This window comes from Cokeromyces recurvatus (assembly GCF_025118155.1).
Source record: "Cokeromyces recurvatus strain NRRL 2243 chromosome Unknown BX663scaffold_18, whole genome shotgun sequence".
NCBI lineage: Eukaryota > Fungi > Mucoromycota > Mucoromycetes > Mucorales > Mucoraceae > Cokeromyces > Cokeromyces recurvatus.
In genome coordinates this window covers 1-23127 of record NW_026251404.1, presented here as the reverse complement: position 1 = coordinate 23127, position 23127 = coordinate 1, and the positions used below count along the sequence as shown (strand labels likewise).

Here is a 23127-nt window from a genome sequence, read left to right as displayed (position 1 = left end):
CCATTTCCGATTTTCGTTACCCAGTCTGGTTTATAACATAACGATCTTCTTCAGTTTTTTTTTTTTTTTTTTTTTACTCAAACACAAACTGAAAAAATCAAAAGAAAGTTTTGCTCAACAAAATACTCTATTCACTGTTAATGTAATAATTATATATCATGATAATATACCTATAAATAAACGAAAATATTAGATTACAATATAGTTCAAGCAGATATAAAGATTTGAAAATTATAAATCCCTGAATGACTTCAAATTTGTACAGACATTTCTGTATATGAAAAAAATAAATAAAACATCATCCTAGTTTTTTTTTTTTTTTTTTTTTTTTTTTTTTTTTTTTTTTTTATGTTGCACATTATTATGAAACCAGGAAAAAAAAACTCGGGATCTGGTGCTGTAATCAAATTACCCCACATTATATTGTAAAGCCAATCAAATCTAATAAGAAGCTTATTCTATTAAGTTTAATAGCTCTTATTTTTTATTGAAAATGGCAAAATATAATTCTATCATATGACTTCATACTTGAACAACCACAAAAAAAAAAGACTATTTATAGCATAAGTTTTGACGTTAATTTTTTCTTCTTGTCCTTTTTTTTTTTTTTTTTTTTACTTTTTTAAACCAAAAAAAGAAAAGAAAAACAAAATGACTGTCACTGAGCCTGTTGAGAAAGTATTAACACTTAAAAATATGAATCCACTTATCAAAAGTGTCGAATATGCTGTTCGTGGTCGCTTGGCTATTCGTGCAGAAGAGATTAGAACTGATATGGAAAAAGGAAAAGGAGACAAATATGATTTTGATAGAGTAGTTAATTGTAATATTGGTAATCCTCAGCAATTAAACCAAAAACCTATTACTTTTTTTAGACAGGTAATTATCGCTATTTTATTTTTTAATTGAAAATGTTACAAACATTTTATGTATTTAGGTCTCTTCTCTTTGTGATAATCCAGATCTCTTAAAGAAAGAAAATCGTTCTCTTATATCTCAGTTATACCCCTTGGACGCAATTGAACGAGCTGAATTATTATTAAAATCAATTGGTAGTGTAGGCGCTTATTCTCATTCCCAGGGAGTTCCCTTCATTCGTAATACTGTGGCTCAATTCATTGAGAGACGTGACGGATTTGAAGCAGATCCTAATCATATCTATTTAACACAAGGCGCATCCTCAGGTGTTCAAACCCTTTTAAACATTTTAACAGAAAACAAAAATACAGGTATTATGATCCCCATTCCTCAATATCCCCTTTATTCTGCTACCCTTTCTCTTTATGGTGCTACACCTGTGCCTTATTATCTGGACGAATCAACAGGTTGGAGTTTGGATATTCAACAACTTGAACAAGTTGTAATAGACGCTCGTAAGCAAGGTACAGACGTTAGGGCACTTGTCATCATTAACCCTGGTAATCCTACCGGTCAATGTTTAACAGGTGAAAATATGTGTGATATCGTATCCTTCTGCTATCAACATCGTCTTGTCTTGTTAGCAGATGAAGTCTATCAAACAAACATTTATCAATCTCATGAACGTCCCTTTGTTAGCTTTAAAAAGGCTTTAATGGATCATCCTAATCCCGAAGTGAAACAAGGGGTTGAATTAGTATCTTTTCATTCAATCTCCAAAGGTATGGTAGGTGAATGTGGACGTCGTGGTGGTTACTTTGAGTGCGTTAATATAGATAAGGAGGTCATGGAACAACTGTATAAAATGACTTCTGTCTCATTATGTCCTAATTTGCATGGACAAATTTTAGTCGACCTGATGTGTAACCCTCCTAAATCTGGAGATGCTTCTTATGAGTCATATACTGAAGAAATAGACGCTATTTATGTTTCTTTAAAAAGAAGGTCTAAAAAATTGGAAGAATGCTTTAATAGTCTTGAAGGTGTTAGTTGCCAACCTGCACAAGGATCAATGTATCTTTTCCCATCTATTACTCTACCAGAAAGATCTATTGAGGCAGCAAAGAAACTTAACATGGCCCCTGATGCTTATTACTCACATGCCATGTTAGAAGCTACTGGTGTTTGTGTCGTGCCAGGTAAAAATTTATATATTTACACAAAAAAAAAAAAAAATAATACATATTTCTCACGATTATTGAAATTAAAATAGGATCTGGATTTGGTCAGAAGGAAGGCACATGGCATTTTAGATCTACTTTCTTACCTGAAGAACATTTATTTGACAATTTCTGTTCTGCTCTTAAAAAGTTCCATAATCAATTCCTCGAAGATCATAAAGATTAAACACAATATGTTCATTATATACCAACTAGTATTGTTTTACAAAACAAAATAATAATAATAAAAATAAAAACTGGGGTAAAAAAAAAAGTCCGATATTTCATTTTTATTTTTGAACTGCTAAACAAAATAATTCATGATCCATCAATAATAATGAATTACCATTTGAATCCCATTTCATTTTTTTGACCAAAAAATCAGCTGTAAATAAAGAAAGAAAAAGTTTAAATTCAATTTTCTTTTTTTAAAAAAAAAATTCATTGCATCTTACTCATTGGTATTTTTTGTGGAGAAATATCTATTCCATCATTTTCTATGAGTGGCTGTATAAAATGTACATGTTCATCACCACTTATAATTGTTAATAGATGCTTTCTAGAAGGATTCCAGCATACTTGCTTAATCGTTTTCCGAAATAAAATAATATGTAAACATTTTAATGATTTTATCTGCCATATCCATATCACATTAGGCATTATATCACTTTTACTAAAAAGATAAAGCCCATCAGGACTAAATTGACATAATCCAATACCAATCCTAGGATTTATTTCCTCATATGCTGTTTTTCGTGTGGGTATATTGAATGGCCGTGATAGAATATGGCGATCTAAAAGAATTTAAAAAAGTTAAAACTCACGTATATGTTTGTATCTATTCTTCTTTACAATCTATATTAAACTTTTGAAATGAGGGCATCCCAGACTGCGGTACTTCAATTTCCTCTAATGCAATCTAACAAATACATAAATATTAAATAGGTAAAGATAAATTATAATGTTACCGTTTCCATAGTTTCGGTCAATACTGTTGGATGTTGCAATATACCAATTAATTTCCATGACAACGTTGATAATAAATGAATCTAATTGAGATGTTAACTTTTAATATATAAGTATGTATCTCTATTTCGCATTATTAACCCACTGTTTGATCAAAATTGCCCAAAGCTAATAATTCACCATTAGGACTCCAATTAACGCATTTTATACCTAATCCAAATTCATAGCCTTTATATATCGTACATAAAAACCCATCTTGTCTATAAACTAATAGTTTATGCTAAAATAAAATTAATATATTATATTATACACCTTTACGAACTTACATATAAGCAATTGTCCCAAACAGCAATATACAAGCTATCAGGTGACCATTTAATATTATCTAAATTCACTGTGTCTACTTCAAATCTCTATTTTATACGTAAACATATACACATTGCATATAAATATATAAATATGCTTTCTAGTAATCACTTTACTTTTCAACATGTTCTTACATGTAACAATATAAATGAATTTCCTTGATAAATCCCAATACAATCTTTTCCATTATATTTTTCTACTATAGCTACATATTTTCCATCTGGGCTAAATTCAATTCCTAGTAGATTCAGAATAAATCAAAAGCACTACACTACATATATATATATATATATAGCATAGATAGTACCTTTTTCTGAATACTTGATATGATTAATAAATTTCATTTCCTTCGTTGACAAATTCCATATAGCTAATCGTAACTTGAAATTGTTTTAAAATAGTATCAGAGTTGTGTTAATAATTGCATTAACTTCTTTACCTTTAATTCTGAAATGCACAAAATATTTTTTGAATCCGGACTCCATTTTATTTTGATAAAGGGGTATCGTTCATCTGTAATTACCCCATGCCATTTTGGATCTATCACTGATCTTACATCGATCCGAGACTTTTCAAAGTTAGTTGTCAAAATATAGTCAGAGGTAGGTGACCATAATAGATAATCAATAGGTTGGCGTGTTTCATTGACTTGAACTACAGTTAGATCTTGTCCATGGGCTCGAATCACTAGACGATTTTCTATTGCATTAGCTACATAATGATTATTGGGTGAAATTTTGCATTGAAACTTTGAATGTTTGTAAAGATTGCTGTAAGAAAAATATATTGGATCAGTCATTAATATTTATAAGAATAAGAATATATATATATATAAAAAAAACACGAAAATTTAAAGTCGCGTATTTCATAATTTATCTGAAATTAGTTTATTAACATATTTTTTTTTTTAAAAAAAAAAGAATATAATCTATAAATTATTCTTCCATAGTCTCAAGTGGTTGATGTGTAGTAACATTATCTTCTGGTGCTTGAACATCGGTTAAAGTATTATTTAAAGGATTGACATCTGCATTATTTATAAAAGCAGTTGCACCTGTAAGAATTTCTTGACTTAATGGATGAGGACCAGTCTGGATATGTTGATTATTATTATTATTTGTTTCGGGCATAGTGTCATCTCCTAATATTGTCATTGGTGTGTTACTATCAGTTGTTGTTTGTGGTGTAGCAGCTGCTGAATCTGTCATGTCATCATCAGTTAAATGAGGTTGTGCATGAGGAGCTAATGCCGGATGCTTTGATGGATCATTGACACTATCTACATCATTACTGTCATCATTGTTAGCATTAGGATCTTCAACATCCGAAATATCATCTAAATTAGGCGTTTGAGATCTCTGTTCATCATCATCGTCATCATCTTGCTGTTGTACTGAAGAGACAACTTTATTTGTTAAAATTAAACTACTTGGTCCTCCAGGAATAGTGTCTTTTAATAGATTAGATGAAAGTGAATCTGGCTGTTTATCACCAACATTTTCGTGTTTAGCATTAGTTTCATTAGTTTTATCAGGAGTACTACTTGTTTCACTTGTAGTTTTATTAGTAGCTATTTGCTCGTCTTTTACTTCTGTGTCTATTATTATGTCTTTAGCAGGTGTTTGTTCAACCTCCATTGATTCTCGCTCAATTTCATCTTCATCCTCTTCAAATTCTATAACTCTGTCAGCTACAATTAACCAAAATCGCATTACGTTTGAAATATTAATAATGTGAAATAAAATAAAATTAAATAAATATTACACTTCATCCATTTGAATGTCTGAAGATTCTTTGAATTTGAATGCTGTGTCCATTTTTTATCCCTAAATAATAATCTTTTTTATTTAATAAAATAGAACATGTTTTGTAATTTGCTTTTTTTAAATTACCATGCTTGAACAGGTTGTGACAATGCTCTTAATAAACGATCATTATCAGAAGTATTATATTTTCTTTCACGATATCTACTAGTCATTTAAATATACGAGTTATTTTTTTTAAAAAAAAAAAAAAAAAAAAAAAAAAAAAAAAAAAAATAGGTTAAGAGGTCATTAAAGAATTTAAAGGAGGAAACAGTCACCACCAGCTTTACCATCCAAAATATTATCTACAGTCAGGCCTTTCGATTTTGTCAGTTTGAGTTAGAGTAATTTGTTGACACAAATTGTCGGTAGTTGAAAGGATGATAGCTATCGCAAGCTCCTGAAGTGGTTGTTTACTCTTTCGCTCTTTCGAGTTTTACAAAATAGCGAGCAGTCTTTTTTTTTTTTTTTTTTTTTTATAAGGATGGACAAGATAATCTTTACAATGAACAGGTAGAAAAAGTTTATGATCCAGTGAAGGGCATCTTATCTCAAATTTATAATTTTAACATGGTTCTTCAAACAATAACAAGTTAGCAGATATATTTAGCTTCACAAACCTGTATAGAAAATCGCTGAGGAGAAGGTTGCTAAATAATCAAAAGCTGCAAAATCAAATCCGAAAATGTATAATGATTATAGCGACAGAGAAAGAGAAAGGTTTATAGACAGGATGATAGAAGTATATGAAGAGCGAGGTAATATAGCCATGTTTGTAAGAGAATTTGATATCGATCCCCCATACTTCTAAAAGATGGTGTAAAAGTAAAAAAAGACTGTAGAGGTGCCATATAAAAAACAAAAGATGAATGGTGACCCTAACAGTTCTATTACTGCCAGATATAAAGAGTATATAGAATGTTTGATTAATCAAGGTCCTCAGCTCCTTTCTGAAGATATTATAGAAGAATTGGCCAAGCAGTTTTGGCGACTTAACCACTATTTAAAGAATAAAATGAAGATCACTATAAACCCCCCCTCTCCTAATATAAAGCTGAAATATGGAATTTTGTAAATAACTTGAATACAAGATTCGAGTGATTTATGAAATAGAAAGACACAAACTTCGAATATAATTTATATCCTGCTTTCATCTATTGACTAAACCACTGGTAATGTTCTTCAATTTTGTCAAGATGGTTTCTCCTAACTGGATGAAAGTGAGCTCTTTTCAGACAAATAGAAAACTTTTTTGTTACAAAATTATAAAATACTGTCTTACCAATATCGAGCTGCCCAAACTGTGTCTATTATAACATCCAGAGTTAAAGAACTGGTATTTTCGTCGACCATATCAATAAAAAAAAAACTCTTTATGTTCTTCATTTAATATTAGTAATCGTCCTACATGTCTACCACTATCAGATTTTCTTTCAATGAAGTTCTTTAGCTCTTTTTCGAAATCATTAGCAGTACACAATTTAATACTTAATTTCAAGGCAACCGAACGGACACTTACACCATTTAGATAAATCAACTCAAAAACCTTTTTTTTTTTTGTCAACATCTTTAAAATGATTATCAGATATTTTGATTCTAACAGGAGCACTCTTAGTTTCAATGTTAATGATTTCCTGCTTGATTCCATACTCTTACTTAAATACGAATATCATGAAATAACGTAATAACTGTACGAGAGTAATAGGTCTATATTGTACTCTCCAGTCTCCCTTCACTTTTTTTTTTTTGAATTTGTTTGACATTATGTTATTCAAGTTTGGAATGAATAAAGAAAAGTTAAAAAAAAGCGATAAAAACTCTAAGCTTAAAGTATAATCAAAATATAACGTAGCATTACAACAGGTTATATTCAGATCAATATTATATAGAATGATCAGGTCTGACAGTACAATAGTCTTGTGTTATTAAACTATCTGAACTAATTTATTGTCAAACATAATAATTATTTTTAAATCTTGGCATATTATGTGTATTATATACAATTGATTTATTAGATAAAGCTTTATTGAGCATTGTATATGTTATTTTACAGTAACAATAGTCTAAAACTAAGCATAAAATATTAGTTTATTATGTTGCAATACATTTGTATGTTAAATATTTCGTGAGAATAATCGATTTAATAACGCTTTGATATAAGAATTGAGAGAGAGAGAGGCTTCGATGGTTTTCTTCATTAATGGCTTTTGATTCTAATTCGTATGATTGAAATATACAGGATGTTGGAGCAGAAAAGTTATGAAATAAGGGATTGATAAAGGAAGCTAAATGTTTTGTTTAAATAATGCCTGTATGATTTATACAGGATGATTTGTACTATAGATATTATTCACTTACGAGTGTATATTGAAATTACTCGAATAGATAAAAGAAAAATATTAATAGCAAAATAATGATTTGAGATGAAAAGCAATACCATATCCTTTTATTTAGACGCCATGTAGTATCTTTAAGCGTTGTTACAAAATAAAACAAAAAAAATCTCGACGAACACCTCTTGCATAAAATAATTTAGATTATCAAATGCAAGAGTCAACTCTGTTTCCATTTAGTTGCGTCATGCATTCGAAATTTCATCAAGCCCACGGAGATTGTTCATAGTCGAGCTACCCCTGAGCATTACGGATGCCATACCATGCAGCAATAGCGGTTATTAAGACACAACCATGTATGTGTGTAATAAATATGATTTTTTTTTATTTATTTATTTATACAGGAACTTGGACTCAATCATATTGATGACGTATATGAAATTCTATAATGATTGTCCCTAAAAATAACACGTTCCTAGAAGGCAATACCATTGTTCCTTACTTCCAATATGAATAGTAATTATGCATATAAAACCTTTTGAATCTCCAAAGCTGATGGTGCTAGAAAGTTCTTTCACATGAATAACGCCAAGAATTGAAAATTATATAACTATGTTATATCTACTCATAACAATGTCAACAAATTCAAAAGGTTCAAAACAATAGGAGCAAATTATTTGGAAGATATTAATCAGATTATTTACATAAAAGTTCCTAGTGAAATCAAAGAATATGTTTTACATTTATAAAACGTTATTGTAGAGTGTATTTAAGAATATTTTTGATATACTTGTTTGAATATAACTATTTTTTAACCCAATAAAGCGAGTATCATAGCGAAGAAAGTCAAAAGAGCACCACAGAGCCCAGTTAATAACCACAACATTATTATGTATACTGACAACATTTATTTAAGTGATGAAGTAATTTAGTGGCAATTGCTATTTTTAATATACTAAACTCTAATGGTTATTTTTTAAAAAAAAATGGATAAAGGTAGCAGTAGCGTCAACAACAACAACAGTATTAGTAGTAACAGTAACAAGAGCCAGCTTGACAATAAAACTGATGACAGTAAAAGTCATTCCAAGAAAAAGGAAAAGCTAAATGAAAAAGCAAGTATTATAGTAACTCTCAAACTAAAAGTACTAACATCATGTCATAGGTTTGTGACGTGTGAAAAGACTGAATTGATTTTTTGCATAACGAAAAAAAAAAAACAGAGAAATTTCATCCCTATAGGCTAGCAAAAAGCATTAACTAAAACAACTAATGGAAGGATAACAAAGCTTAATTAACTGATAGCCTTGAAAATCATAACATTATTCGAGTTGGCAGGGGCATGTCGCCAAAACTAAATCTTGACGAAGAGCTGTACAACCGATATTTAGAAATTCACCAAGTTCCAATATATACACTTCCACACAATACTCTAGAATATTTGATTTACATGTCAAGATAAGTAACTAACAATTTATTATTCTCACTAGTGTCTTTTGGAAGAATCTTTAAAGAGTGTATATACTCTTAATGTTGAGCATATACAAATGCTAAAGAAGTTCAAATTTTCTTCTTTTCCTTTAGAAAATCTTTCTATAATTGCTAACCCAAGCATAATGAAGTTGACCGAGGAGGAAGATAAGGCAGTAATGTATCATCTTAGCCCATTTCGCGTTGATCATCACTGAGAATGGAAGAAGAATTTATAGTTTGAGCTAGGTGGTTAGTAGTTTGTAGGTCAATACTGTCAGGAGTATATAACTGTTGATAGAAAACACGAGCAGTCTCTGTTAAGGTTTCCGGTGAAGTACAAGAAGTCGGACTGATTGGATTTGTTAATTCTGGTACGAAACTTTTAGTCAATCGAATGGTAGCGTTTAAGATAAGAAGGTGATAATTCACCTGTTTCTATCCAAAATTTCTGAGCACGTAAAGAATCATTAGCTACTGTTATGATTGTAGTCATCCTTATAACTAAGTTGATAGAAATAAACCATCATTTATTTACATAATAAATAAGTTATTCAAATAACACTAGTGTATTGTACTTTACAGCATAATATTCATTCTACAACATTCAGTTTTAATAACAGGTCATTGTTAAAAATAATCATATACATTGTATTATATAATAATAAGAATTCAATAGGATTATGACTGTTATATGTAGTTACATAATCACTTACATAAATCATACATATTATATATACAATATACATCTATAATATTAAATATTGTTATGTAATAACATCTTAGAGGATGATAATAGTAATAATAGCATATTCACTGTGAATTAATATCAACGTGGCACTTACCCCAGAAATAACCATTGGGTATATTGTTAGTAACAGAGACAGCTCAGGGAGAAATATGCATATTGCATGCAGAATTACTCAGAGACAATATTTACACATAATGCTTTATTGTAGCAGTATCCGCTTGTCCAAATCATACTTCTATTAATATCACTTACCTTCCAAAAACATATAAATAGCCCTTGTCATTTTTCCATATTTTTTTGTTGGTTTCTTCTTTTTGGTACGAACTGTTCGTCATAAAAAGCACTTTAACAAGGAAAACGAAGATCACTTTAGCTATGATGACATTGAAAAAAATTGCAATATTGCCAATCTCAAGGATGATAATTTTGACCAGCAATCAAACATTGATCTAGAAAAAGGTAATACTATGAATGAAGATACTCAAACTAAGACGAATGAAACTGTCTATCCCGAGAAGACTGAGGTGGCTCTTCCTCCTGAAGAGAAGAATGAAGTAAACCAAGCTGAACAGAATAATGATTCAGTTGCTAGTCAATTTATGCAGCGTATTAACTTTTTTGAAAGCATAGCAATTGATTCAACACCAACGACTATAGTCACTGCTGCTGTTGATGTTGTAATTGCTTCATCTTCTGTACCATTAGCCTGCTATCCTAATGAGGACTTTAAGAATAAACTTGAGTTCTTTGAAAACTTGTGTTCACAACAAGAACGATTAGAAGAAACAAGTGACAGTGACAGTGACAGTTACTTATCTCCGATTGGTAGCATCACTAGTTTTTGGGGCTTTTACGATGGAACGTAATACTTTAAAGAAAAAGAAAAAGAAAAAGAAGAAAGAAAGGGAACAAAAGGAAGTATAGTTTGAGACTATGTTTTATTCAATAAAGAAAAGTAAAATAAAAAAAATAAGAATTGAAAGTTAAAGATTATTTTATGTCTACACAATTGCTTGTATTTATATTAATAAATCCTGAATCAAAGAAATAAAAAAGATAAGTCATGAAACAGTGTTATTATTCAGATATATACGTCTTGTTGCATCAAGAATCTGATTTATATGGATTATCTATTGGGTGTTATAATGATCTGATTAAGGTTTTAAATTGTCTAATTTGAGTTTATGTTCCTGATATTTTTTATAGCTTTATTTTATTGGATCAAAGACGATCTGAATCATTTGTCAAGGTTATAAAAATAAATATTTCAGAAATAATACGATGTCTTATAATTGATCCATCTAGACGATTGGATGTCAATAAGAAGTTTTATATTATTTACAAGATGTTATATACAGAGTTTTATTTTATATTCAGGCTTATAGTTTATCCTTTATTATGTAATTCATCTATTATAATAATACTTATGCTTTTATCCAGAGCTTGTTCTATAACAGCTTTAACTATGAAGATGATGCTGAGAGTATTGAAGCTGACAAACTGGATACTCAAGTTAAAATCTAAACCAGTGATATTCTGCTTCAAGAATATTTACCCAATACTTATTTTGGAGTCCTTGATAGAAATGAACGCTGGCGAGAATATGGTCTATACTTTGGTAGTATGTCTACGATGTAATCGAATATTCAAACAGTCAGAATCTCAAACGACTTGACTGGTCTTTTTGCTAGTGCCCTTTCAAGAAACAATTTTACAAAGGTTGAAGATGAATTCTTGAGGATAAAATCTTGGAGTAGCCTCTAGTATCCTCAGTTAATTTTTTTTGTAGGGAAAGACAGCAAAGCTGTTTCTAAATTATATTTAACGTCCCAATGGGACTAAAAAAAAAAAATAAAAAAAAAAAAAATAAAAATAAATTAACGAAAATAAAATAAAAAACTTTGTTTTGAAATAAATAAAGATTAAGGAAGTAACTTCGTTAATAATGTTGAGCTCTTCAAAAAGAACATAATGGTGAGATTATATGTCGACGTTATTTTGAAAGTGTAATTGCCAAATGATGGCCGAGCAAAGAGGAAGAAGGGATATTAGAACTAAAAGGCTGATCATCGAAAATCGATCGCCAATGATTTTTTCATAGACTGAATGAAATACAACCAACAACAGACGAACAGGAAACAGAAGAAGCCACAGGAGAGGTCAAATATTTAAATCCTCTATAATCTAAAGAGAACAAAAAAGACAATAGCTGTTGAGAATTAGTTTGTACTTTGGGGGGAAAAAAAGTAGTAATAGTTGTATTCCAGATATTCCGTTTGACAGGGCATTCATAGATAAGATGCTTAAAAGTGTCCTCAGGATGATGACAATGAATGAATGCAGGTGATGGATAAGTATCTGGAATTAGATAATTAAGTAGTCTTTTGGTGGGGATCTTACCGTGAACTGTTCGAAACTACACTGTATGGGCTGCTGGAGGAAGAGATGTACGCCAAAGTTTATTCCAATGAGAAGGACTAAGTTTCGTAGCTGCTTGAGGAGGAAACAGAGTGTCATGTATTAAAAAACCAAGATGTTTAGGAGATTCGAATAAACGAATAAAAAAGGGCATTTGAGTTTCAACAATAGGGAATAAGTCAGCGTCTTGAAGATTAGGGGCAGGAAGTACAACATTCATGTAACGAAAAAAATTGTGCAAAAAGTCGAATGTAATTCGAGCCAAAAGCGATACGAAATTTACGGAGTAACCTGGGATACCTTGTTTTACGATCAGTACGTTGTCGAAGTAAACCAGTTTCCAAGTCAATAATAAAGAAATCCTTAACTATTACTTTGGATATACCTGTGGTATTTCTAGCGAATACCATAGACACCAACTACTCGTTTTGTGAAATGAATGGAGTATAGGAAGTTGAAGTAACAATGGAAGCTAAATCCAGGTCTAACATAGTATCCAATGACAGATTGGTCTGATCGATATTACTTGGTGTCAATGAGTCTTGTAAGGAAAAAAAACAGTTTAAATGCATTGTTAGTCAATTGATTAAATCCCTTTGTTCTTGTAGGAAATAACAGTGGCCATAAATAAGACGAGTAGCTCTTAGAAGCGTTAAGGAAGGAACTACATATACCATGTATAGTGACTTATAAAAGTGTAGCAATGCTTTATAATTTTTGGCTTTATTTTTATAGCTTCTTAACCCTCACTTAAATGCATGAATGTTCATTTCGACAATAAATTATGTCGTTTTATACGATTTAGCATTTTAGATGCAATTTTTTTTTATTTTAAATCATTTAATATTATTATTGAATAAAGAAAAAGATTTACTTCCTATCTGACATTGTTTTTTCCTCAAATTCATTACTAATCTGAACAACATTTGTGCATCATTCCCATTAACACTAGGTCACTACATACAATAAAATGAGTCCAATTCCTTACCATAAAAAGACAGATATTTTAGCGAAACCTAATGCTAAGGAACCTTATAAAGATGTTTCTAAGGCAACGGGAGTACCAATTATCCTAGTTGGCAAAATTGCCAAAGAAAATTATGTTAAGATTAATGTAAAAGAAGATAGACCAAAGAATATTAGCCCATTACTTGGAGGATTGATTGCGCAACCTTTTTATACTGGTCATTTTATCACTACAGTGGACGCTGCCCGGAACTTACATGGTCACTGATATGATATTTTTAAGGGCTATGGACTATGTAAGAAAGTTGCAATTCTTCAACAAGACAATGATCCAAAGCATACATCCAAATACACAACAAATTGGTTCAAAAAAAAATAAAATAAATGTCCTTAAATGACCATGATACCCACCTGATTTAAATCCAATTGAAAACTTTTGGTTTTATTTGAAGTACAAGCTTGCTGCCTATGATCAGACACCAAAAAACATGGATGAGTTACGGGAGCGAGTTACTGATGTTTGGTACAATAAATTTACAGCAAAACTATGCTTAAAACACATAGAAAGCATGCCATGACGTGTAAAAACAGTAATAAACATTAAAAGTACATTATTTATTTCATTTCTCAAAAAAAAAAATATTTGCATAAAATTTATATACATACAACTTTTAACATGATTTTTGAAGTAGAAACATCATATAGTGCATATATGCTATAAGTATCATCAAAAAGAGGAGACTTCTGTCTTCCCGCTAGTACATACCATATTGCACTTTGCTTAATAAATAGATGATCAGTTACCGCGGATTTGCATAAATTGCTTAAAATTCCGAAACATTGCCACACTTTTGTGAGTCCACTGCATACCGTGTTGAATACAAGAAAAAAAATCTCTTAGTCCACTAATATAGTATATGTCTATAAAGTGTAATATTTAGTTTATTTGAATAGGAGTATGTTAGGTAGCTAACCAACATTTGATAATAATTAGAGTAACATCAAATGATCAACTCAAAGTGTAACTTGTAGCAAGATACCTTATTGTTTGAAACAATAAGACAAGTATCAATTATGAGCAAAAAGGATCTTAGATGTCTCAATGTTATAATCGATATAGATCGTTATTGTAGACAGATCAAAAGATGATATATGGATATGTGGGAATTTATATTTATTTTTATCACATCTGGTTATACTTATCATGCACTATTTTCGTTAAAAAATTAGCCAGCTGCTAAGAAAAAAAAAAAAAAAATAGGCCCATTTTTTTCTTTTAACTGCACTGTAGTAAATTCATTTATGACAAGGGCAATGGAAAGCTTGCAGATGAAGAAGGGAATAAAGTTCATGAGTATACACACTTTATGTTTTTGCCTGGTTTGGCTAACTATCTTCCCATTACTAATACTAACTTTTCATTGCTGACTTAACACGCATTGCTTATGTGTATTGCAAATTAGTGAAAACCCCTCACAAAATCAACTATAAATAAGTGCAGTTCTCTAAAACAGAAAGTATACGGGAAAATTATATACAATATAGATATATAGGCCTTTCTGCTAACAATTGAGTTATATAAGAAGCTATTATCCGATTGGCTTAGATGAAGTTATTGTTTTTTTTTTTACTACTAATCGAACCGACTCAAAAATATAAGCTGATGAAAGATGAAGCATTTTCCTCTACCCCTCTAAACTAAACTATTTCTTCTTAAATGAAAAATTAGGAGTAGTAAAATGCCCAAATACGCCTTTGAGTGTAAGCACAGCTTTCTAAAATGAATTGTTGAAATTCCAGCTTTGACAATCATAATTTCAGTATTATCAAATATATCAGACTAGAAATCGTCTATTCTCTAATGCAACTACTATTCTTTACTCTCTACTCAACTCCCTTTTTTTATCTTTTTTTTTAAAAAATAATAAACTTCCAGGACAAAACTGCGAAATAAATATTATATAAAAATAAAATAAATAAAAATATATTTATTTCAATTTATATAAAATGTACATGCTGTAAAAAGTCGTAATTGACCTAGTTAAGCTTAATCAAAAAGACCTAAAGAAAAAATAATTAATCACAATTCATAATTCACTATCCTCTCTTTCTTTTTTTTTCTTTTGCAACTTACCGAAACCCATATCTTCGTCGGACTCTTCCTTCTCTTCAGCCTTTTCTTCCTCAACAGGAGCATCAGCAGCAGCACCGGCACCAGCAACGGCACCAGCAGCACCAGCAGAAGCGGCACCAGGAGCACCAACGTTCAAGAGAAGGGCCTTGAGGTCTTGACCGGCGAGAGCCTTAGCGTAAAGAGAGAACCAGATGGGTTCAACTTCAACACCAGCAGCAGAGACAAGAGCTTGGAGCTTGTCAGCCTATTTTATAAATGATTATAATTAACTTCATGTCTATAAAATGCAAATGTACATATATCGTTGTATGTATGTATGTATGTATATATATCTAAATCCTATCGTTAACAAACTTACGGTAATTTCAATGTTGTCATCCTCAAGGATGAGAGCGGCGTAAACAACAGCGAGTTCGGCAGACATGATTAAGAAAGAAGATGGATGTTCGCAAGTAACGATTTAACCCGAAGGATACAAGACGATTAAAGAAGTTCTTCACGTTTGTTTGTTGATTATTTTAAATAATTTGAGTTTTTTTTTTTCTTCCTCAAGTTCGACCATTCCGGCCCGAACATTACATCACAATTGCTATTGAAAAAAAAAAATCAATTGTACAATAAGTGATCAAATGTATCTGGTAGCATTCAATGTGAGATTATCTTGTATTATAAAGGGATACTTTTTATTCAATAACAATAAGAAATATAAATAATATAAAAGCTATAATATTTAATAAATTTTATTAAGTTATTAAAATAGACTTTATACATACAGATATACATATACAATTAAAATAGTTTAGTTGAAGTAACAGCTTATCTTAAGCTTAACTAATATATTTATATGCACATAGAATTATACTCATTATTTTTATTGTGTGTAAATAGAATAGAACTGAAAAAAAAAAAACAATTAAGGGAACAAAGGCTACAAACATCTAGTAGTAGATACATGTACCTGACTTGAGTGACTGCAATTCCTCAAGTCACAATTACCAGATTTTTTTTTTTTATGAGGCTTTGCCACTTATTCTCAATAAACTGTAAAGCCGACTAGAGCGGAGCAACCAGTGTCTTGCTAGTTATAGAGTTTTAAAAAATATTTTTCTTAAACAGTTTTATAGCACATTTAAAATAAATTCATTAAAAAATAAAAATGGGTAAAGGTGGATTTGGAGAACGTGGAGGTCGTGGTGGATTCCGTGGAGGTAATATGACCAATGTAAAAAAAAAGAAATTGAAGTGAATTTTAACATTTATACATTGTACTTATTTTGACAGGTCGTGGTGGTAATCGTGGTGGTATAGTTAATCAAGGCCCACCTGCTGAAGTAGTTCGTAAGTTTATTTGGTCATTTGAAAAAAAAAAACATCTTATAATTTGAGATTTATGTTTCTTAATTATTTAATTATTAGCTATGGGTGCTTTTGTTCATGAATGTGAAGGAGAAATGGTTTGCAAATCCATTAATCCTAAGATTCCTTATTTTAATGCACCCATTTTTCTCGAAAACAAATCACAAATCGGTAAAGTAGATGAAATCTTGGGTCCCTTAAATGAGGTGTATTTCACTGTCAAGATGCAAGAAGGCATGCTTGCTAAATCATTCAAAGCCGATGATAAAGTTTATATTGGTACAGATAAACTTTTACCTCTTGAACGTTTCCTGCCCAAGCCTAAAGTAGCTAGAAAAGGTAGCACCAAAAATACAGATTTTTTTTTTTTGCATAAATACTTATAGTTTTTATTAGTTGGAAAGGCTACAGGACTTCAAGGTAAAAACGCCTCTCGTGGTGGACGAGGCGGTGCTAGAGGTGGTGCTAGAGGTGGTGCCCGTGGTGGATTTGGTGGTGCTCGCGGTGGAGGCCGTGGCGGATTTAGTGGCGGCCGTGGTGGATTTGGTGGTAATCGCGGTGGTCGTGGTGGTAATCGTGGTGGCAACCGTGGTGGTCGTGGACGTTTCTAATCAACAACAACAAAAAAAAAAAAAAAAAAGAAAGAAACCTCATCATAATGATATGCATGTATTTTTTTATTATGTTTTCCCTCTTCCTTCCCTTCAATGTAAGAAGATAATAATTATAAACTGTTTTTTTCTTTGAAAAAAAAAAAAAGAAAAAAAAAAAAGAGAAAGCTATTCATAGATATTTCGTTAGCAATGTGCAGCTTTTTTTTTTAAAAAAAAAGGAAAATAAACCTCATTATTATATTAAGTAAAATGATACAGTAGATATCCAGAAAAAAAAAATGTTTTATTCTTTTCATGCAAACTGCTTTTTTATATAAAGAGAATGGTATACATAGTAAAAAGATATACCATCGCAAAGTTGTTACATGGAGTCAAACTTGAATTAAGAAATATTCTCAAAATTGTAGACTGTGGTGTTCATTTTGGTTAGTGCTACTTTAAAAAAAGTTTAAAATAGAAGAGTTGCCAAAAAAAAAAACAAAAGAGGTGAAGCTTGTTCCTGAATTTATCTACCTTTAGCTACGTCACTAGACAAATTTAAACACAGAGTTGAAGTGCAAATCGCAAACAAAGGATATTAAAGAAATTAGTGGCCTTTTGCAGAAGGTGGACGATCTAAAAAGACTATTCCTATTGTATGATCACCAACTGGAGTCTCGTTACATTAACTTTAGAGCACCAGAAGACGACCCAACTTCAACTATGGAAACAATAAACTTTAAACGTCGCAAGAAAAGAATCCCTTCTTTCTCTTTAATGTAATGTTTCTCTTCCTCCTCCCCCTTTATGATATCTCTTCCCTCTTTCATTCCTATATCCTATATCTTATATAATAAATCATATTTCACATTTTCATGTCTAAATATCCAACTCACACAAAAACCAAAATCAATTGCACAATTCTTTGTTCTATTTTTTGCGTACTTTCATTATAAAAAAAGTGCTTATAGTGGCCATTTATTCAGACAATCTTCAAAAGCATTAACAAGTGTTTTCTGGAAACTTGATCGCATGCCTCAACATTTCTTGTTTTCAGATCTTCAGTATTTTCCAAATTGAACAGGAAAAAATGCTTAAAAAAGACACCACAATTAATTTAGAGAAAAATGTACAGTCCGTACTTGTTTAAAGAGACTCAATCTTCTCTAAAGTTTTTCGGGCAATCCTGCCCAGTACGTACACTGACTGCGGTTTTTCTAGTCGCATTACTTAAAAACTTAAGCTATAGGTAAAGTTTTTTAGTTACTAAAATAACCGGCATATTTGTTTGAATTTCTATCATACGCTGCTAATACTCTCTTCGTTTCTTTCATTTCTTTGGAGGGGGTTCCAAGTCACTCATGTCGCGATCTAGTGGTTAGTTATTAGAATATTGAGTGAAGTTGCTCGGTGTTGCGGGGATTGAAGCCCTCTTCCCCAATCCATCGCCTCATTTCCATTTTCGATGATGTTGTCTCCTTGATCATTAACGAACATAATTTTTCCAGTGTTTGGATACATGATAAAAGTTTATTTAGAAAGACTACGAATGTATATCTGGTTAGCTACTTATTTTAATAAACAATCATTTATACCTAAATGACAATTTGATAAAAAAACCCGACAAATTGAATTCTCTTTAAGGACAAAGTAATTTTTCGAAAACGACAATAATTATTTTTTAGTTAGCACCAATTATTTTTGGAAAACTGACATTTATTTTTCTGAAATTGCCAATTATTTTTTCAAAACGGACAAATTTTACCAGCTACACTGTAACAGAAAGAATTCTTGTTATAAAATACAATAAATTACGTAAATGCGTTTTTTTTTGTATTAACTTTTGTCAGATGTCACTGTGAAAAAAAAAAGCAGGATTTATTTATTTTATTTGTCATTTTTTTTTTTTTTTTTTTTTTTTTTTTTTTTTTTTTTTGCCTATCTCCTTTTTAACTGTACTTCTAAAAAAGATGCCATTGATAAATACGATGTATGGTGTTACTTCTCCTTCTTCTTATTTAAATGAAGTAAGTTTAAAGGTTGCATATAATGTTTGTGGATGTTTCTTAAACTGGTTGTAGATGAATAGCTTCAACGAAAGATTTTCTTCAAGAAATCTATTACAAGAAGAAGGTGAAGAATCATCAAGAACAAGAGGAGTCGATATTTATCGGTTGGCAGTAAGAGCAAATGATGAAATTTTAGAAGATTTGGCAGCTATTATAAGGATCCTAAGACAAATAAATGCTCTTTATCGCATACTTCATCATACAAATAGAGATAATTTTGAATTATTAAGAAGTGATGAAAGTGGAAGACGAAGAACATTATTTGCGTATAACTTTATAAATGATGATAGTGATGAAGAAGGAGAAGAAAACAAAGAAGAAGAAGAAGAAGAAGAAACGAATGAATTACTTGAAGCAGGATTGGAAAGTTTACAAGCTATATTAACTTGTGAAGAAGAAGAAGAAGATCAACAGGTACATAGAAGAAAGCAGTCCACCTTAGCCTTATTATCGCTTATTACATACCAGCATAACCATTGTTCAGAAAAGTATCTTCGACGTTATTTAAATCCAAATGGTGAATATAATCCTAAATTAGCAATATTGGCCGCTGCTATTTATGACGAAGATGAAGATACATCACCAAAATCATGTCAAGATATTATTCTAGCAGCAGAAGAATTATATGGTCCAGATTGGTTAGAAGAATTTGATGATGAAGAAGAAAAAGAAGGATTTTCATTCAAACGGTTACTAGAGAAACTTACATTTGTTGCTAAAATCAGATTGAAAGTACGTGATGCAAATTCTCCTATTGCGATTCGTTAATAATGTTTTTTTTCAATGTACTTTATAAAATAAAGTTGTATTAAAGCAAATATCTATAAATAAATAAAGTAGCCAATAAACATTTTTCTGTGGTCCTTTTGTGTGTGTGTGTGTGTGTTTAGCTAATAAAGATAAGAAATATTTATAGCTTATAACAGAATAAGGATCATTAGATCTTTTTTTTCTTTTTCCCTTTTGGCTAATTGTTGTAATCGTTACTTGTAACATTAACCATAATTACTATACATCATTTAAATAAAGTTTATACACTGAGAATAAATTCTTTTTTTGCATGACGTCTTGTTTTTGTTTAATATCATCACTTTTTTCTCCGTCTCAGCTGCTTTTACTTTTTCATAACAAGAATGAGTTATTCTGGTGACATGCTAGCTAATTAGTCTCACATGATCACTAATTCAAACAACTTTACATAAACGAGGCTAATGATAATAATAGTAATAATAATAATGAACATTAATAAAAATTACGGATTTTCATAATTTCAAAGAGATTATGGAAACAAATATAGTGAAATAAGAGAACTTTAATGACACCATTCTTCAAATGCCCTGTTTAAATCTTTATATTGCTTCTATAAAGATATATATTTGTGTGTGTTTGAAAGATGTATATTTTTTTAAAGCAGCTAAAAATTTGGGTTTTAATATCAGGACGGCGTCGAAGAAGTTGTTAAAACCCCAATCTAGAAAATTATTTTAGTTAATATTTGATTAGTCAAATCATTACAAGATAGGATTAACTTAATTACGGACTTCTTCTAATATGTTAAAGCAAAGAAAGAGCAATGAATGTACAAAAGCCGAGCCCTATAGAAAATATTTTGGACGTTTTTGATAATGTTCATATTTTTCTAGTTAATCTATTGCTATGAATAATACCTTAATTAATATTACATATTTATTCCTAATTATGTATTGAGGAAAGAAGTTTTAATGATATTGACTTATTCTTCGTTGTATGCTTATTAAAAGAATTCTGCGCAAAGATAAAGATAGTTTTATTTTATTTTATTTTTTGTTTTCAGTTTACTCAAGAACTTCAATTAGAATATATCTTTTGAATTGTAATTCATTGAAATTAAGAAGCATTATAATAAATATTTAATCGATTCATTTAGTTTTATTGTACAAAACCAGCTTAGCATGTACACGTTGACAATAATGAAAAGCATTTAGTTATGTTAAAAGAATTGATTCTATTTCATTGTAAACTTTAGAAGTAATTACATGGCTACTTGCTAAACTATTTTACCATTTTGTCGTTTGACTTGCTACTATCATAAACTATAACTAATATTTCAAATAAAATATTATTATAAATTAAAAATTGTGTTCGTATATAAAGCTATTGTCATCTTTAGTAACTTTCATGATACATTGCTTAAGGCCAAAAGTTAACATTTTGAAATAAACTATTGTTTGACAGATAATTGAGTTTTGATCTGGAATTAGTGGCGTGCCCTGATAAATTATAATTTTTCTGCACATAATATGCTATCAGTTGTTTCTGTTGGTTTTTTTTTTTTTTTTTATTTAAGTTGACTTTTTCTTGAATTATCTTTATCAATATACTCATTGTTATGAGCTGACTTATAATGTCATGTTTCTTGATTGAGCATGCAGATCACAGCTTTATTCAGGGAATTCTGTCTAAATTCCCCCGAATCTCTCTTGATCCAGTTTATCAAATAATATTAAAAACTTCTAACACTTCATTATCTATAATAATAACATACCTTATTCGGTCGTTAACTAACACTTTTCCGACTCACATCTTATCTCAGACCTCTTTAACAATCCTTATAAATACCCTATCAATTTAATTCATAAATAAAAATGATTGACTTTAGAATCATTGTTCGGTCTCGTTAACTTTTTTATGTCTTTTTATTATTTTTATTTGATATTTTACAAGTAATATTACATAATAAGCACATTTGTAACCTCTTTTGTTAATAAGCTCTCTAATAATAGCAATAGGTTCGTGAATAAGAGCATTGTCTATTATAAGAGTAATGACAAAACTAAAATAGATCGCCCTAGATCTTACGCTAAACAGCGAATTTCAGTGAAAAAGAATCAGTATATTGACAAAACACAATATCATCTTTTTCAATATGAAGGTAGTAGTGGGAACCCGCTTTTATAGATTTATTATTTCTAAAACTGATATGATAATGATGGTTTCTTGTACAATATCCTTAAGTGATAGGTTCCAAACTATATTCTGATAATACTAAATGCATGACTTTATTAATACTGTATAAAAGATTATAGATAGATTAAAATTAACGAAGATCGTACTAAGGCATAATCTAATTACAGTAGGCACTTTGTGAAACTGAAAATAGTTTAAATCAACATTTGTACGCTCCAAGATCATTTTACTTAAAGTGCAAATTAAGGGCATATAATTATCACTTTAGGGACATAAAGTTGACCTTTCACAAAAAGTAATAAGCGTGTAATGTCTTATAATTATGGAAAAAAATTATATCTAGACTATATTAAAACTTGTTTCTTTTATAATTAACAAACTTTTGTATAGATGGCAATTTCAACATGAAGTTGTGGCAATCAAATTATACCGTTATAAATGAGATGAAATTTATATACTATGATATACTGTGTTTTCCCAATAAATGAGAGAAATTTCATTGGTCAATTGATGATTATTTTGATAAAATTAGAGCAGCAATTGAAAGATGTCTTTTTTAACGTATTTCGAATTTATAATAATCTATTGAAAATGATAAGGGTGGCAGATGTTCATATGGAAGAAGACTTTAACAGCTCAGAAGAACAGATGACTGAAATTTACAAAAGCTTGATGTCCATGTTGCGTGGAACAATTAAACTGGATGAAGCAGCGAATGGAGATTGACGAAGAAATTACACACGATCTCAAAACTGACAAAGGTGGAGAGCAAAGCAGAGTGGAAGATTAAGTTTATGTAAGCATACCTGAAGAGAACGAAAGGCTTAAAATAGAAAGTTCTGCTAAAGGTTTTTCGAGTAATGCTGCAAAAAAAAA

At 30.3% G+C, this 23127-nt stretch overlaps 9 protein-coding genes across 9 annotated transcripts; 5 read left to right on the top strand and 4 right to left on the bottom strand.

Moving 5' to 3' along the window:
- The first annotated feature begins 620 nt into the window (after positions 1-620).
- On the top strand, positions 621-2315 carry BX663DRAFT_514047 (pyridoxal phosphate-dependent transferase). The gene is made up of 3 exons (XM_051528233.1): positions 621-879; positions 938-2057; positions 2132-2315. Exons 1-3 carry the CDS (start codon positions 652-654, stop codon positions 2263-2265), a joined length of 1482 nt encoding a protein of 493 aa, XP_051381281.1. The 5' UTR covers positions 621-651; the 3' UTR covers positions 2266-2315.
- Positions 2312-4279, bottom strand: BX663DRAFT_514043 (uncharacterized protein). The gene is made up of 9 exons (XM_051528232.1): positions 3850-4279; positions 3718-3790; positions 3545-3648; positions 3371-3457; positions 3190-3324; positions 3047-3127; positions 2931-2997; positions 2534-2872; positions 2312-2463 (listed from the first exon to the last, which is right to left on the bottom strand). The coding sequence occupies exons 1-9, from the start codon at positions 4207-4209 to the stop codon at positions 2369-2371; spliced, it is 1341 nt and encodes a 446-aa protein (XP_051381280.1). The 5' UTR covers positions 4210-4279; the 3' UTR covers positions 2312-2368.
- On the bottom strand, positions 4260-5401 carry BX663DRAFT_514034 (uncharacterized protein). Its single transcript, XM_051528231.1, has 3 exons — positions 5303-5401; positions 5175-5236; positions 4260-5100 (listed from the first exon to the last, which is right to left on the bottom strand). The coding sequence occupies exons 1-3, from the start codon at positions 5386-5388 to the stop codon at positions 4346-4348; spliced, it is 903 nt and encodes a 300-aa protein (XP_051381279.1). The 5' UTR covers positions 5389-5401; the 3' UTR covers positions 4260-4345.
- Positions 5402-5876: 475 nt separating this feature from the next.
- BX663DRAFT_571874 (uncharacterized protein) lies at positions 5877-6368 on the top strand. The gene has a single exon (XM_051532131.1). The coding sequence runs from the start codon at positions 6081-6083 to the stop codon at positions 6288-6290; it is 210 nt and encodes a 69-aa protein (XP_051381278.1). The 5' UTR covers positions 5877-6080; the 3' UTR covers positions 6291-6368.
- A 5817-nt stretch (positions 6369-12185) lies between these two features.
- On the bottom strand, positions 12186-12597 carry BX663DRAFT_487472 (uncharacterized protein; the record flags this gene model as incomplete). Its single annotated transcript, XM_051524749.1, is given in 2 exon segments — positions 12186-12478; positions 12498-12597. The coding sequence occupies 2 exon segments, from the start codon at positions 12595-12597 to the stop codon at positions 12186-12188; spliced, it is 393 nt and encodes a 130-aa protein (XP_051381277.1).
- Positions 12598-15200: 2603 nt separating this feature from the next.
- Positions 15201-15711, bottom strand: BX663DRAFT_553107 (60s acidic ribosomal protein-domain-containing protein; the record flags this gene model as incomplete). The annotated part of the gene is made up of 3 exons (XM_051531419.1): positions 15201-15214; positions 15288-15531; positions 15646-15711. 3 exons carry the CDS (start codon positions 15709-15711, stop codon positions 15201-15203), a joined length of 324 nt encoding a protein of 107 aa, XP_051381276.1.
- An 850-nt stretch (positions 15712-16561) lies between these two features.
- On the top strand, positions 16562-17254 carry BX663DRAFT_437261 (Gar1/Naf1 RNA binding region-domain-containing protein; the record flags this gene model as incomplete). The annotated part of the gene is made up of 3 exons (XM_051523221.1): positions 16562-16625; positions 16704-16982; positions 17040-17254. Coding segments are annotated over 3 exons (558 nt in total), but the record flags the coding sequence as incomplete, so codon positions are not given.
- A 325-nt stretch (positions 17255-17579) lies between these two features.
- Positions 17580-18316, top strand: BX663DRAFT_487469 (uncharacterized protein; the record flags this gene model as incomplete). The annotated part of the gene is made up of 3 exons (XM_051524748.1): positions 17580-17682; positions 17805-18015; positions 18199-18316. The coding sequence occupies 3 exons, from the start codon at positions 17580-17582 to the stop codon at positions 18314-18316; spliced, it is 432 nt and encodes a 143-aa protein (XP_051381274.1).
- Positions 18317-19161: 845 nt separating this feature from the next.
- BX663DRAFT_514019 (uncharacterized protein) lies at positions 19162-20255 on the top strand. Its single transcript, XM_051528230.1, has one exon. The coding sequence runs from the start codon at positions 19318-19320 to the stop codon at positions 20071-20073; it is 756 nt and encodes a 251-aa protein (XP_051381273.1). The 5' UTR covers positions 19162-19317; the 3' UTR covers positions 20074-20255.
- The last annotated feature ends 2872 nt before the right edge of the window (positions 20256-23127 follow it).

What these genes read in the sequence shown, in the direction of transcription:
- BX663DRAFT_514047 (XM_051528233.1), top strand. Translation starts at nt 652, where the DNA reads ATGACTGTCACTGAGCCTGTTGAGAAAGTATTAACACTTAAAAATATG. An exon ending in CTATTACTTTTTTTAGACAG is followed by an intron (nt 880 to 937) that starts GTAATTATCGCT and finishes TTATGTATTTAG; the next exon opens with GTCTCTTCTCTTTGTGATAA. An exon ending in TGGTGTTTGTGTCGTGCCAG is followed by an intron (nt 2,058 to 2,131) that starts GTAAAAATTTAT and finishes AAATTAAAATAG; the next exon opens with GATCTGGATTTGGTCAGAAG.
- BX663DRAFT_514019 (XM_051528230.1), top strand. Translation starts at nt 19,318, where the DNA reads ATGAATAGCTTCAACGAAAGATTTTCTTCAAGAAATCTATTACAAGAA.
- BX663DRAFT_571874 (XM_051532131.1), top strand. Translation starts at nt 6,081, where the DNA reads ATGAATGGTGACCCTAACAGTTCTATTACTGCCAGATATAAAGAGTAT.
- BX663DRAFT_514034 (XM_051528231.1), bottom strand. Translation starts at nt 5,388, where the DNA reads ATGACTAGTAGATATCGTGAAAGAAAATATAATACTTCTGATAATGAT. An exon ending in TCACAACCTGTTCAAGCATG is followed by an intron (nt 5,237 to 5,302) that starts GTAATTTAAAAA and finishes ATTATTATTTAG; the next exon opens with GGATAAAAAATGGACACAGC. An exon ending in GACATTCAAATGGATGAAGT is followed by an intron (nt 5,101 to 5,174) that starts GTAATATTTATT and finishes GGTTAATTGTAG; the next exon opens with CTGACAGAGTTATAGAATTT.
- BX663DRAFT_514043 (XM_051528232.1), bottom strand. Translation starts at nt 4,209, where the DNA reads ATGACTGATCCAATATATTTTTCTTACAGCAATCTTTACAAACATTCA. An exon ending in TATCAAGTATTCAGAAAAAG is followed by an intron (nt 3,649 to 3,717) that starts GTACTATCTATG and finishes TGAATCTACTAG; the next exon opens with GAATTGAATTTAGCCCAGAT. An exon ending in TCCACAAAAAATACCAATGA is followed by an intron (nt 2,464 to 2,533) that starts GTAAGATGCAAT and finishes CTTTATTTACAG; the next exon opens with CTGATTTTTTGGTCAAAAAA.